The 15,340-nt window shown below is 42.1% G+C and overlaps 1 protein-coding gene across 8 annotated transcripts in view; it reads left to right on the forward strand.

Moving 5' to 3' along the window:
* EBF1 (EBF transcription factor 1) overlaps positions 1–15,340 on the forward strand; it is a 380,610-nt gene that overhangs the window by 230,478 nt on the left and 134,792 nt on the right. For all 8 annotated transcript variants that reach the window (XM_044777725.2, XM_044777723.2, XM_044777722.2 and 5 more), the window contains exon 7: positions 9,339–9,420. In XM_044777725.2, coding sequence (XP_044633660.1) covers positions 9,339–9,420 — 82 coding nt within the window. The remainder of the gene's footprint in view (positions 1–9,338; positions 9,421–15,340) is intronic.

Consider the following 15,340-nt stretch of genomic DNA (forward strand, 5'->3'; position numbering starts at 1 on the left):
TCTCCTTTTTACAGAGTGTGAGATGGATAGCTCTTCACTGTTCTTGTCTGAAATAACTGGCAAATCTTAGAGCATAAAGACTTTGGCAAAGACACTCATCATTTTTAGTTCCTCATTTATCAATTGCAAAATGGGGGCAACATTCCGTAGGTTCTATGCTGAATGATACTCACTTCAATTTTTACAAAAATAAAGTGTTTATTTTTCTTAAAATAATGACCTATTCACAGAAAATTCAGAAAATACAGAAAAAAATGGAAAGAAGATAGAAATAATCTTTGTGCTATAATTCAAAGTTACCTGCCATTAATATTTACAGTCAGTTTAAGTCAGATACTTATTTACTGTCTTCCATATATAGCTGCTAGGTGCTGTGGGGAATAGAAAGACACTCCAAAGGGGTCTATAGAGTCATGGAGGGGGCAGATGATTACTCAAGTAACTGGAGTACAAGATGTGAAGACCAAGTGTGGCAAGAGCTATAAGAGAGTAAGGGGGAAGTGATTAATTCTAGCCGGGGTATTTGGGAAGTTTTCATGGGCACAGTGCCTTAAGCTGCACCTGGAGGGGTAAGTAGGACTGTGGGAAGCTGAGATGGTGTGGGAGTGGGGAAGGCATTTCAGACCCAGGAATGAAGCCTACAGTGAAGGCAGGCAGGAAACTTCATGTTCAAGCCGTAGGATGCGACTGAAGCAAAGAATGCTGGAAGGTAAAGGGTAGGGGAACAATGTGCCTGGAAAGGTAGAATCTTGACTTTATTAGGGACTTTGAAAGATTCCCTGATCCAGCGCCTGCCAGAACACCCACAACAGATTAATGCTTTATGACTATTGAACCTTACTTGGCAGTTACTCAAATACCTTATCATCCTCAGAGTCAAAAAGTTTTCTTGGAAGTTCGATTTTAAGTACTTTCCTTGTCTTTTATTTTTCTTTTGGAGAAAAAGTTGAACCAGTCACTGTGATCATAGTACAATTGATATTAAGGGAGAAGGGTTGATATGTATTAGGCTCTCCGGGAATATTTGTTGGTTGAGTAAATGAATGACACTGAATATTTTTACTTCATAAAGTTTTGGGAAAAAATAGTGAGTTGAAAGTCCAGGAAAACCCACATGCTTTAGCTACTGTGAATTTGAACTTCTTGATCTCTCTCTGGCATCTGTCACCTCCACAGGGGAAATTAATATTGAAACCCCTTGAGTCTTTAGGAGGAAAAGTGAAATTCTAACATCAGATTCTAAATGAATCTGCTTTAAAATTTTAAACACAGGAATAGTAAACAGAGGAGTATGAAAAGCCTTTCGTTTTCAACCTCTGGCTTTCTGTCTGCAAGAAAGACATTCAAAGGTAGTGACTTGTGGAACTGGTGTGTACGTATAGTATAACTAAATCCTTAAGATGATGTTCATTGACTCCTCCCAAGAGACCCAGATGACATTGGTTTTACTTTGACTGTCATTCTCCAAATTTGGTTTGGCGTCTTACGAGACTCACCCATTGGGCTTTCATTATGGTTAGAATGCACTGGAAATAGGTGAGACTGGTCATGAGCAAAATCGAAACACATTAAAATTTATAATTGTGAATATTCGACAATACCAGAAATTTTTTTGCTGACTTTAGCTCTAATTTTGAATGAATCTGGTGATGATGATAGGAGTACAGCCAATGAGGTCAATGACCTGTACTCCCGTAATATAATATATATAACATGCAAAGAAATGTAGTTCAATGGATGTGGGCTTTGGAGCCGAACTGCCTACATTCAAGTAAATCCCAGCTCAACCACTTGCTAGATGGGGAACCTTGGGAAAATTACATAAGCTCTCAGTATTGTTGAGATGAGAATAGAGCTACTACTTCATAGGGTTGTTGTGAAGACTAAATGGATAGATACATGTGAAGCACACAGAACAGGGCCTTGCACATGATATACTCATGTGTTTGCTCCAATAGCTACTAAGTTGAGGCATTGATACTCCTCCTACCTCACTTTCATGCTTGGCTTTGTGATATTGTTATTGAAGCAGAGTTGCCACATGCATTTGCTTCTTTTCCAGCCGGGGAAAGGATTTGTACCAGTGACCCAGAATTCCAAGACCTGATGCCTGTCCCAAATCTCATCCCCGGGTCTGCAGGAACTGTGTGCCAAATGATTCCTTGCAGATGGTGCTGCTTGTGATGGAAACAGTTTAAGACAAATATGTTCTTAGTCTGTCCCCAGCCCTGAGAAGGACAAACAGACACTTGAGTTTATCTGCCTAATTCCAGCTGCATATCAAACTATTAGGATGACTTCAAGTGTCTGCCGAGGGCTGCTGTTTGTACCTTAACACATTTTGGCAAGAAACACTTGGCGTTTGAGTAATCTTTGTAAAAGAGTGTCCCCAAAGATGAGTGCCTGCACTATGACACACAAGCTTACAATTGTTTGGTCGTGTCATACTTTCTCATTTAATTCCCAGTGAAACCTTACAGCAGTTGGTGGTAAGCTATAGCACCCCTACTCTGACTTCCCTCTCCCATGACATTTCTAAAGAATTGCAATTTATTTGTTCTCCATTGGCCACTGGTTATTTGTCTTCTCCTCTCCCCTTTCACTATCCTAATGGTTTCCCACCTTTCAGATTTGACTTCTAACGTGAAGAGACCCTATCTGCAGTGGGTCCTTTTTCTTAAAACTATTTTAAATTCTTTCATTCATTGCTAGGCTATCCAACACCTTCTTTTTCAGTAATTCCTTGCCGCCAATTATGTCCTTCCATCAAGGCCAAACTCTGAACTCTGAGGTAATGGGTGCTTTTCAAGTTGATTATGTTCATGCCTTCAGGCTGAGAGCGCTTTCCAGAAATGCCCAAGATCTGAGGGACCTTGGCTAGGGGAAAAGGTAAACTCCTTGAAGTCAGTGGCCAACAATAGGGGCAGCCACATGCTCTCCCCCTGGGATCCCCAAGATAGTGTCACAAATTGGTGGCATTCCACCTTCCACTGCGGGGAGCGGGGAGAGAATTTGCTTCATTTGCGTAGAATCTCCTCTGTGATCTTTCTTCTTCCCTTTCTGCTTTGCCCACCTCTCAAACAGAACTGCGGGGGTTTGAGTCAATGAAGGTCTTCTCTCAGTAGTGCATTTTAATATTAGAATAGGAAAGGAGGTCAGGCCAGAGGTGAGACACCTTTGCCCTTACACGGGTTCAGCCTCCTCAGCCCACCCATATGGCATTCCCGGACTTCTGGCTAACTTACGGGTATCATATTTTCACATGGATGAACTGTACTCCACAACTTCTTCTGTGTACTAGGCACCCAAAAGTGTTGACACTGAAAATAGAGTTTTCTCTTTCTAGCTGTTTTGGCTCCCCTTTTTTTAAGAGAGATCTATTTTTCATGGCAGTGGCCATGGGACTCTTGTTTACCGCTCCTTGGATGGTGAGCACGGGTCATGATGGCATTTCTGAAACAGCCCCTGGCAGCTCGGGTGGTCTGGTAGGGATGGGTACTTTCTGATTAAATATTTTAAATTTGGGAGCATCCTTGTACTTCTGGAAAGTTCTCCTTGGTTACATCTGGGCGGTAGATTTGGTCACGGAGTCAGGTGGTTCTGCGCTTCGTTGTCAAAAGGAAGATGATGGGGCAGTTTATGGAAACAACTCCTCCAAAGAGGCGCTGTGAATCATGAGACATTTCCCTCCCTGCCCTCCAGTGAGTGTGTGTGGGAGCAGCTTGAACTTCACACCGAAGGGCCCCCACAGTTGTTTCCACACAGCTGTTTCCCGCATCAGGCCAGAGCGAGTCTTCGTGTCCTGAATATCTTTGGCAAGCATCATTTGCCACATAACCATCTGTGGGCATAAGTCAGAGGAACTTTCGGGGAGCCTTAAGACTGCAAATGGGGGTTTTATGTCTTGGTTTAGGTGTGCCTTGATGCTTTTCCTTTCCAGCCTGGATGTTATGAGAGCAGCTGAAAACATCCAAACGTGATTTTTCAGAATTTGGGTGGGGGAGGTAAAAACTCAACCTGCTCTGCCCAGATCTATTGCAATGCTTTGCATAATAATTAATGATGTACAAGCTGTTGTCTAATGGATGGTTTTACTGTGTGTGCCCTTCAGTTGTGACTAGCTGGAGTCTTCCATGATTTAAGCCGCTACCTCTCTCCTTTATGTGTCTTGGCCTTTGGGTAAAGCTGCTGTAGTCATTATTGTCTCTCCTTCATTTCTTTTTCTTTTTTCCTTTTTGTAGGTCATTTAATGAAACTTATAGTTCTCCTTGGTTACACAGATCTTTGCTTCTTTTCTTAAGCTTCAAAGAGAGAAGAATATTTTTTGTATCTGAAAATCTCCAACATCTCTGAGTGCAAGGGATTGAGAAGTTGCTAGGGATAAATGGTGATGAAAATAATTATCCCTTCTTCTATGCCAGTTACTATTTAAACACTCTACCTCTGTTACTCATTTAATTCTCAATAACTCTCTGAAGTAGGTTCCATCATTTCCCCTGTTTTACAGATGAGAAAATTGAGGCAAGAGAGGTAAAATAATTTGTCGAAAGCTATACACTTAACTAAACAGAAAAGCTAGAATTATGATGAAAGCCACGTGATGGTCCTGGGAGGTACTGTTATTCCCACATTTTAATGAGACCACTGAGGTTCAGGGAATTGCAGAAATTTACTCAGACTTGTCTATCTCTAATCCAAGCTCTAGTCCAGTATACTTGACTGCTGTCTTTATTGTAGAATATTCCCATTTCTACCTCTGGGAGGTCCTGGATTCTGTTTAGTTGAACAAGTATTTACTGAAAACTCACTGGGTTCTGAGTCTATGCCATGTTCTGGGTATACAGAGATGGTTTTTTGTTATTTTACATCCTTATATAGAAGGGTCAGATCCTGTTGGCTAACTCAGTTTTCCTTTGGGGAAGCCTAGAAATACCTTTGCTATCCAGCACTGTGCTAGTCACATGGAAACTACTCAATATACTGAATATCTATTGGTTGCTAAAATGTGAAAAAAAATCATCGAATAAACAATTTTGTTCCACAAATGTGTGTGTTTGGTTCACTTAATGTTCAATGATAGGCTAATGTCCTCCATTAGTCTGATTGATGAAGCTAAACACAACTTTTAATAGGATGTCACTTTTGGTTTTATGACTGTCAATTTCCTAATTGAAGTAGTAAACTAAAAAGTTCAAAGCTCAAGTGTTGAGTTCCTATTGGGTGGGCTTCTGAAAAACTAACATTATTTTGGGAAAATCATACAACTAGAGGTCAAGACATGCGGACTATAGTTCTAGGTCTCATAACTGTGAGTATTGTCATGTCTCCTGATCTCTCGATTTTTTCATATGCATGATGAGGAAGTTAGACTAAGTGATGGTTAAGGTCACTTGTAAAGTCTTATAATTCATGGAGAAAACTCATACCATAACGAGTCCTTTTGGCCAATGTAGAGTATTAGTTTAGTTTTGACAGTAGATAAATATCTTAATTTTGTTGAGTCTTAGTTTTCTTGCCTTTCCAGTGGGTTGATAGTTTCTGGCATGCCTGTTTATAGGAGTTCTGTGAGGATTCAGTGAGGTATTGGGGATATAAGTGCTTTGAATAGTGTAACACACTGTATGAACACAAGATGATATTATTTCCATTGAAAGTTAACAGAAAGGTGTCTGGTTTCTTGCCACCCCCACCCCCCAAAAAAGAATGGAGTTTGGTCTTGGTTGGGCTGTTTCCTGGAGTTTATGGAACTCCTTGGAACACTACAGGGTCAATAGGGGCTTTGTCCTGCCTCAGGTCAGTTTCTCACGGTTGGGGTAAGGCTGCCACACTCTTTCTCCTGACAACACATTATCAAACACAGCCGCCACACAAAATGTGGTAATTCGTTAGACACAAGTAAGGTTTTGAGTTACAATAACCTCCGCTTTTTTAAAAGCCTCCTTGGAATCTGAGATCCTCAGATGTGCATGTGTCCCTGGGTTTACAGATGCCTGAAAAACAGCCTGATAAGTCATCCCGAAAATTTGTGTGCCACGTCTAACTCTGTCTCTCAGTGGGGCTATTTTTAACTCCTACTTCTGACTCCTCTCAGCTCCTTTAAGAAAGTGTGATCCGAAAGGGTCAGAAATTTGGCATCTACTTAGGGGAAAACTTTGAAAGAATTCCTGAGCCTCCCCCTGGGGTAGGACTGGCTTTCTCCAAAAGAACGGCCCTACAGAGCGTCTTTGCCACATAAGGGCTTGTGTGAGGCCCCAGGCACCAGTTGACACCGTCCCTTCCCCACGACAGATGGTCAAGCCTTCAATTTCAGCAAGCGATCTGCTATCGAGAGGGCGGGCAGGAGATTCTGCCAGCATGCCAAGTGACAGGGCAGCTTAGGGTAACGGGGATCCGGTGTGTGCCCTGCATAGCTTTTGTGCTAACGATGGGCTGCTGACAGGCGCCTCGCTTCTGCTCATCGTTGAGGCAGAAGATCCCCTGCTCCCTTGATTCTGTTTCTCTCTGGCAGAGCTCGCGTCCTGTTTGCCTGTCTTTCAAAGTCCATTTTGGCACCAGATGGACCCCCTCATGGAGGCTAGCAGTTGTCTGAGTTGAAGATGCCAGAGGGTGTGCTGACAGCTCCTTCTAACACAACCTGAATCTGGCTGTCGGGTCTGGGCTCAAATGGCTTAAACACACACAGGCGGCAAATATTATCAACCCTGGGGAACCAGGGAGGGGGGCCCACTGGGAGGAGAATGGCAATGACATCTCCCTCCGCAGTGTTCCCATGGCCGGTGTGGAAATAATAATACTAACAATTACTCTTACTCATACAATTACTTTTATTAGTACAATTGCCGTTGTGGTTTAATTGCTGTCAATGGTGAAACTAGTATTAACATCAGTACTGCACCACTTCTATTATTACTAAAACTAGTATAGCAGAATGGTTAAGAGCACAGGGTCTCTCTGAGTTTGAGTTCTAAATTCATATGTACTAACCTTTGGGCAAGTGATTTAACTTCTCTGAACCTCAGTTTCCTCATGTCTAAAATGGGATTCATAGCAGAGGTTATTTAGGAGGATTAAATGGGAAAATGTATTTGAAGTTCTTAGCACTGTGTTGAGCCTGAGCCCTCATACATGGAGGCCATGATTATGATTACCGCCACCATCGCCATGCTTACCATGTGCCAGCAGGCACTATGCATTATCACAGCCAATTTCCACGACTGCTTGATACAACAGGGACTGTTATTACACCCAATTTATAGATAAGGACAGTGTGGTGCAGAGCAGTTCAGCTACCTATCCCAGGTCACACACATACAGTACTTGCCAAAATAAGGATAAGCACCCCATTCTGGGTATTTCTAAAGGCTGTGGCTTTTCTACGAAACTGCACAGACTCTTCATGTCAACATAATGGTAGTCAGCCCTGTTCTGGGGCTTCGGTGGCTTTTAAGGATGCCCTTCCAACTAGCTGTGCTGGAAAGACACAGCCAGTTTTCACATTTCAGGTGTCTTCGGATGTAGGCTTTGTCCCCAGCAAGATGGTAGACTCACTATCCTGAGCTCCCCAACATGAAATAGTTTCTGAAAGCCATGTGTGATCACTGGGGCCACCCAGAACTTGCCCTCAGAGCTCAGCAGAAAGGGACAGTGCAAAGGCACTTAGGATTGTGACCACGCCCTCCAACCCTTTTCCTTTCCCCAGTCCACCCTGTTGAAAGGAGACAAGAGTCAGGACCTGCAGACTGCCCTGGGGAATGACAGTGTTGCTCTTTGATGTTCCATGAGTCATTTATCTTGTACGGAAGCTTGATAAACTTTGGCCTCTGTGGAGAGATCCTGGAAGTAGGGATGAATGATTATTCAGAAGCCTGCTTTTATTGATGGGCAGTTGAATGTTGAGTGATGTTGAAAGAGCCATTTCAAGAAGACGTTTACAGTTTAAAATGTTATTTTTTGGTTGACAAAGTCATCGTCTCTCTTCAAATAGTTATTCCCACACTATACTCCCCTCTTGGCAGATTCTAAGAGACCAGGGAGGAGAGACGTTCTTCTGGGACTTCTCTCATTTTAGTATTCAGAAATTGGCTGAACTCGGTCCGTCTTTGTGCTGTGCTCTCATTACAGAGGACCCCCCGTGTTATTTGGTTGATAGACTTTGTGCTCAGAGCTAAATCCAGACGGAGGCACTATGGCATGACAGTTCTTCACAAATTGTGTGTATTGAGGTGGGAATTTTATTCCAGTGTAGACTTGAAGTGGTGGAAAGGCGAAGAAAAGAACATTCCTATAAGAATTTAACTGACCAACATTTTAATTCATTCTGATATTTTTGGATAATATTTGGGCCTAGAATCCGCAGCTCTAAAAGTAAAAAGGATTGAAGAACTTTAGGTGGCTTTTAAAATGCTTATTCCCCCAAACATAGGCAGGTGGAGAGGTTTAATTGCAGATAGCCAATGTGAATGCCCTAATTGCACAGCTTTGATACCGGCTGCCTTTCCATGATGGACTTTAACAACTGTGACATTAGAAATAACTCAGAACGTTATAGGGTGACCATCTAATTTATCAGCCATACCAGGATGCTTTTGAGAGTTAAAGTGGGTACTGTTAATACTTACACTAATACAGCTGGTGTAAACTAGTATTGTTCTTGGTACATTGAGACCTTTGGTAACCCTAGCAAATAAAACCCATGGATCTCACTGTAGAAGCAATTCAGGGACCAAGGTGGCAGTGAGGCAGGACCTTCCTTATTCTATCACAAATAGCTTTTGTCTACAGCAGGCAATGTAAGAAAAACATATAGGAAGTATTCAAAAAGTCAAAAGACGTTAGTCAGTGTGTGAATCTTACCTATTTCTCATGGGCACTACTGATTAGAATGGTTTATTTGGGAGGCTAAGATCAAAAGTGTTTATCATCTCCTTGTATTCATCCAACATGTATTTTGGCTGGTTCATCATCTGTGAATTTATGGGGCTTAAATTACATGTTGTTGCTGGGGACCATGAGTAATTCTCAGGCAATTATAGCCAATTGGAACCTACCTTAAATTATGGTAAAAACTTTCCCTCTGTATGAGTGAAAATACTTCCTTGGGGGCTTAATTTTTTTTGTGAGATCTGTTGGCAGCCATCAGAGTGTTCTCTTCATAAGAAGGTCCAGCTTGGGTGCAAAACAAAGGCTGATGCCTTAAACCAAATACTGGCTGTAACACCACTCTGAGTATTTCAGAAAATGCACAGAGACAACAATGCACAACGCAGAAGCAACTTACTACTTTCTTCCCTTCTTTGTCTTGAATGAAATGCTAACCATGGTAATTTGTTTTTTCACAGGTTCTTCTTGAAATTTTTCCTCAAATGTAACCAAAATTGCCTAAAGAATGCAGGAAACCCACGTGACATGCGGAGATTCCAGGTGGGTCCGTCTTGCCTTTCTTAAATCCCAATAATGACGTGAATATCAGGAGGGGGGTAAAAAAGTCTGAGACAGAAGAAAATACAGAGTACAGTTGTTCCCCAGAGGTGAGGAGCAGGTGAGGCTCTTGGTCCCTCAGGTGTCTGCACTCTAGGAGTTGTTTTCTTCTTCATTAGAGAAGAGTTGGGACTGAACCACCTGCGTTCACCGGTTGAGGCATTGATGCTCTTTCGACTTAGTTTGGCTTCCTGAATGGACTCACAGGCTTAAACTTCTGCAGGTTAAGTGAAGTACACAGAAACGATTCATTCTTTGCCTAAAGTTTCACAAGTAGAAAACTGGTAAATAAGAGCTTTCTTCTGTTGTAGAATGATGGCCCCTTCTTCCTTCCTTTCTCTCTGTTCTCCTCTTCCCAATCTTGGCAATTGTTAGCAGTAATTATCTATTAAAAATGGACCTCTGAAGACGCAGGGCATAGCTAGAGCAATATGGATGACACTGAGTTCTGTTTCAGAAATGTCCTTGTATGGCACGTGTAAATGTTCTCAAGTATCAGTCAGATCTGCCACCATTCAAAGCACAAGTGGTATGTTAACCTCATATGATTACACCTTTACTAAAGGAAGAAGATATGAAAACAAATGTGTTAACTTCCAAGACACAAAATGGTGGTTGGGTTTTAGGAAAGGTTGCTAAGTTCTAGATGCAGTGCTTCTCAAACTCCAAAGTATTGAGAATCACCTGGGGATCTTGTTAAAATGCTAATTGAGGTCTAGGGTGGGCCTAAATTCTACATTTCTAACAAGCTCCCAAGTGACGCCAGTGGCAGGGACCACACTTTGAATAGCAAGATTCTAGACCTTTGTGTTTCTCTCCATCTAATTTTGTGGTTAACTCATTTGCATGGTCAATGTTAGTTTCCCCATATTTCTATGCTCCTACGGTTTATTAGGGAAAACAGTGTGGTGTTGAAAGTGTGCTTTTAGCTGTAGTTAGTCAGCTTTAAGTGTAGATTGAAATATATGATCTCTGAGAGAATATTGAAAAATTTTAGCTGCACATTCTCTGATGGGAGAAAAGGAAGGGATGATTCTGAGCATTGATTTTTGGATGTCCAGATCTCTTAGTCTCCAAGATGATTATTTTTTTAAGAAGTGAGACTTATTAGGCTCATGAAAGAACAAATTCAGTGGAAAGAAGACATTCTCTCCTGAGATTCTGAAGTATTTCTGTAAAATCATTTTGGCCTTGCCACCTTTTGTCCTCACAGAGATGAATGGGGAGAATCCTTGGATTCCTAGTGTCCTGGGAAATGTTTCTCCCGGTGAGCTCCTGATCCCACATTGGTAGACTTGGGTGCACTCATTCCCACACAGGAGGTTTTGTGTTGAGTTGGAGTCAGCTTTGCTGGTGAAACAACACATGTGATGCCACTAAGTGTGTGTTGCTAAGTATCTTACAACATGAGGTGGGGTTTCAGTATGAACCCTTTTGTAGCTTGCTTTGGCCTTGAGATGAGCCATATACCTCCTTTTACCAAGCTTGGGTTAGGGACAAGGCATATCCAGGCACAAACCAATTTATGTCTAATAAAACATGTCTAGTAGACATGTGTAATGCCTCACGAATACCAGGATCACATTTGCTGTCTCTCTCAGGGCAGCAGTGCTAGAGATGAACTTTGCTGACATTGAGAACCTATAAAAGAGCATTTGTCTAAGACTTCTGTGGCCTTGCTTTCCCTCACAGGACCTGCTAGTGAAATGTCTGAAAGTCTTGAATTATAGGAAGGTAGCGATTATTTGAGATGAGAAACAAGCCAGTCCATTATTTTTGATAGTGTCTAGAAAGCTTTATTTTTGCAGACAAAATAGCTCTTCTTTGTTTTGTAGAAGGGCTACTGAGACGAGGAGGCATGAGTTAGATTTCTGGAGAGTCTTGAAATCTTTTGGAGCTTCAGTTTCCTCAACTATAAAATGGGTAAAATGATGATTCTGCTTATTTCAAAACATATGAAAGAAAGACAACATTTTGCATGCATAAGTAATTTGCAAACGATAAAACATAAATGTAAGCCTTTGGGGAAAATACTTGTGATAAACTAAAGCTGGATCATTAGTTCAGTAGAGGGTTTCTCAACCTGGGCACAATTGACATTTTAGACTAGCTAATCTTTTGCTGAGGAGCGGGGTTGGGGGGGGCGGGGGCGGGGGAGGGTTGTCTTGTGCATTGTAGGATGTTGAGCAGTTGTCATTGGCTTCTACCTACTAGTCCCCCTCCAGTCATGACAACCCAAAATATCTCCAGACATTGTCACATGTCCCCTGGTTGGGGTGTAGGGGGCAGTGCAAAATTGCCCCTGGTGGAGAGGCACTGGTTCAGTCCTATACCTGCTGACCTCTGACACACTCTTCCAGTTGACAGTGCTACTGTCCCAAAGAGCGCACCCTTTGATTAAGCATGAGAGCTGCCCGACACAAGGTCCATACTGTGCCTCAAATGCATATGACTTATCTGAACCCTGACAATGCTCCTTCCCATGATTCTCCAGCTTGTCCTAAAACAGACAGACCTCTCTCAACAGGGGCAGCTACCTTGGCCACCACAGAGTTCATTTTTTGGTTGAAAAAGAGCTGTGTCTCCTTCTATCAGCAATGACAAATTCCTTACCGGGTCTCAGATTTAACCTGCTTTATTCTCATTACCCACTCATTACTTCCCGGGGAGAGGATAGAGGGAGACTATGGCAGAATGAACACTGACTCATTGTGTTTTGTATCTCTGTACATGTACATATTTCATTAATTATCATTTTTACACAATTAACACATGGTCTTGTGCATGTAGGTATGCAGATATTTATGCAATCGTTGAATGGATAAATTGCTTCAAGAGTTAAAGTAAAATCTCAAATGTCTCTTAATTCAACCTTTCCCTTTTTTTTCTATAGTCTTGTTTCTTTCATGGCTATTTTCTCCGACATTTCTTTGCATCACTTCATGCTGGTGGCCACTCCATCCTTCTTGAATTCTCCTTTTGCTTTGGATTTCATGGCAACATTCACTCATTCTCAGCCCCCTCCAAGGAATGCTCTTTGTCTACTCTGCTGCAAATGTTGGTATTCCTCACATTTCCTTTTGATATCCAGATCTTTTCTAACTTTATAGGCTCTCTTGTGTAGCTTTTCTACTCCCAGCATCTTAATCACTATTTGGGCTCCGAGGACTCTTGAGTCTGGGTCCCTGAGGCCTGACACCCAAGTACAGACCTTGCCATCCAGCTGCCTGCTGGCTGTTTCCAGGAACTTCAACTCAATGAGCCCCAAACTTTATTGTCATCCTCATTTTTTTTTCTTTTTGTGCCTCCACCCCAGCTGGCTTCTTTGCCTTTGTTCCCTGTCTTGGTTCATTCCTAATTGCAGTAAGTGCTGGGGAGATGACAGTTTATATTTGTGTCTACATTCAGAGTGTTCCATATACATGTGTAGAATTGTACGTGTCCATGGGTGTACTTTGATGTATTTTATGTGAGTTATCATATTTATCTTCACAATATCCTGCTTAAGAATGTGCAAATATGGATTGTTTTCATTTTACAAATGAGGGATCTGAAGGTTAGAGAAGTTAAGCAATTTGCCCAAAGTCACACATCTAGTAAGTAGGAGGCAGTGATTCAACCCAGTCAGTCTGACTCAGATATTATCTAATGTTGTGGAACAGTAAAGAACTTGTCCAGAGTCTGTCGGCAGATACTTAGGGAGTCAGATACAAGGAAGTCTCTCAAGATCTGAGAACCACAGCAGCTACCCATGAATATTTGCTGGAATCTCAGAAAAGCCAAGGAGGGGTTTTCAAAAGAGGCATTTGCCCTAATAGAACCCACAGATACCATCTGATGGAGACCATTGGTATACTACTAAAGTTTCTCAAGCAGAGGGTGGAGTTGTGCAGAAGGGGAGGAATTTCAGGGCTCTTCCTGAATGGAACCACAGTGTTGGTCAGTTTTTACTTGTATGAACTTTAGAAAAAGAATTCAGTGCTCAGAAGACTGCCTAAGCTTCACTTAACCTATGGAGGCTTTGGACAATTCTCCAGGGCAGGAAAGACCCCTCTCCTAGCTGGAGCCTGAGTAAAGTGGCCCCTGACATCTCCCAGTATTCTGTTAAGAAATCATACTGAAGTTCCAAAATCTTAGGACTGAACCAAGAAGGGGAAGAAGGAGAAGATTAGTCTTCCCCGCAGCTGTCTTGGCTGACAGAGGTGTGTCATAGAGACACTGGTTGAAGGTTTCCTGTGAACAAAACATATCATTTCCATCGTTTTTCTCAAAGGACAGTAATTGGGAAGCCGGTTTCAAATATCTTTATGTTGATATTGCCTCTGAAGGGGAGTGAGAGAGTGTCTTTTTGGCATGAGAAAACTCTGATCTACTCTACGTCTCAATGTGGCTTTTCCCAGTTACATTGAAAACCCGAAACCTGGAGACATCTGATTGAAAATGTGCTCTCCTGTCTATTAAGTGGGCTCTCCCCACCTGTCATGGCTGCTGCTTTTCTCTCATCCCATTTTGTATGCTTACCAGGCCAGCTTGATCTTCATGCAGCCATGCCAGAGCGTGTCTCCTCTGAACAGCAATCAGGGGCCTGTGTAGGTGACTGAGGAGGACATAAGAAAGGTTGTTGATCTCTTGACATGTAAAGACATTCTGTCAAGCAAACTCAGCCTCACAGCGGCTGAGCTTCTGGTGTGTAAACAGAGACTGCTTAATTACACAGGTCATGTCAATTAGCGTGACCTTAGCATTTTCAAGAAATTAATCACCTTCCGCAGAACTTGACTGTGTTCATACTTTAAGGCAGTATGGAATAAACCTTGTAGAAAATCTGGTATGACCTTTTTTTTTTAAAATTTACAATGGATGTTTTCTTTTGAAATCCCCAGGCTGTGGTTAGGGTAACAAACTTACTTAAATACAACAGTGGATACAGACTTCATTCACTTCTGGTGGGTGTGGGGAAGTGGGGAGGAAGGGTGAAGGCAGGGGTAAGCTAGGGATGGAAATGGCTCATGACAGGGAGAAATTCACTGTGACTAAATGAGCCTGTTTCTTCATCTTGACACTAAAAAGATGCTAATGTCAAAGGACTGTGTTAAAACCATGTCACGGGTCTGGTTTTTAACTGACAGGAGCTAGACAAGTCAAGGTTAAGATTTAAATCCTTGTCAGTAGCTTCCCTTGTTGGGGCTGGCAGAATGAGGATGGTGAGGGGAGGAACAAGAATTGAGTACAAGTTATCATCACAGTAGATACTGTAATAGCCGGAGACTGTAAAGTATACATTTCCAAATTCATCTTATTCCCTCAACAAAGTTTTTCTGGAGGCTATAAATCTATATCCACGTATAAATGCTAGATCAGTGACTATATATGAATATAAATGTAAGATATATTCATTCATCCATGCATGCATGCACTCAGTAGTATTGATTGACGCGGTAGGTGGTGAGTCTATTGTGATGAACAAGAAAGACAGGATGTTTGCTCTAATGAAACTTTTATCCTAGTTGGGGTCTATTAGTTAGGATAATACTTGCTGCTGTAATACATAGACCAAAGACTATATAATGGCTCATGTATGACAGAAGGTGATTTCTTGCTCACGTAAGTGTACAAAGCAGGTGTTCTTGTTGGTGAGCGGATCTTGTTCATCTAGTGATTTGGGGACCTGGAGTCTTTTTGTTTTGTGTCTCCACTGTCCCCTAGAACCTGTGGTCTCCATCCACCCAGTTGAAGGGTAAAGAGTGCATGGAAGGCACATATGGATTTCTTAAAAACCTGGGTTTAGAAATGATCTTTGTCAAATCTCACATTCCACTGGCGAGAAGTCTGTCACACGGTCACATGTACCCACAGGGAGGCC

Source organism: Equus asinus, chromosome 9 (assembly GCF_041296235.1).
Source record: "Equus asinus isolate D_3611 breed Donkey chromosome 9, EquAss-T2T_v2, whole genome shotgun sequence".
Taxonomy (NCBI): Eukaryota; Metazoa; Chordata; class Mammalia; order Perissodactyla; family Equidae; genus Equus; species Equus asinus.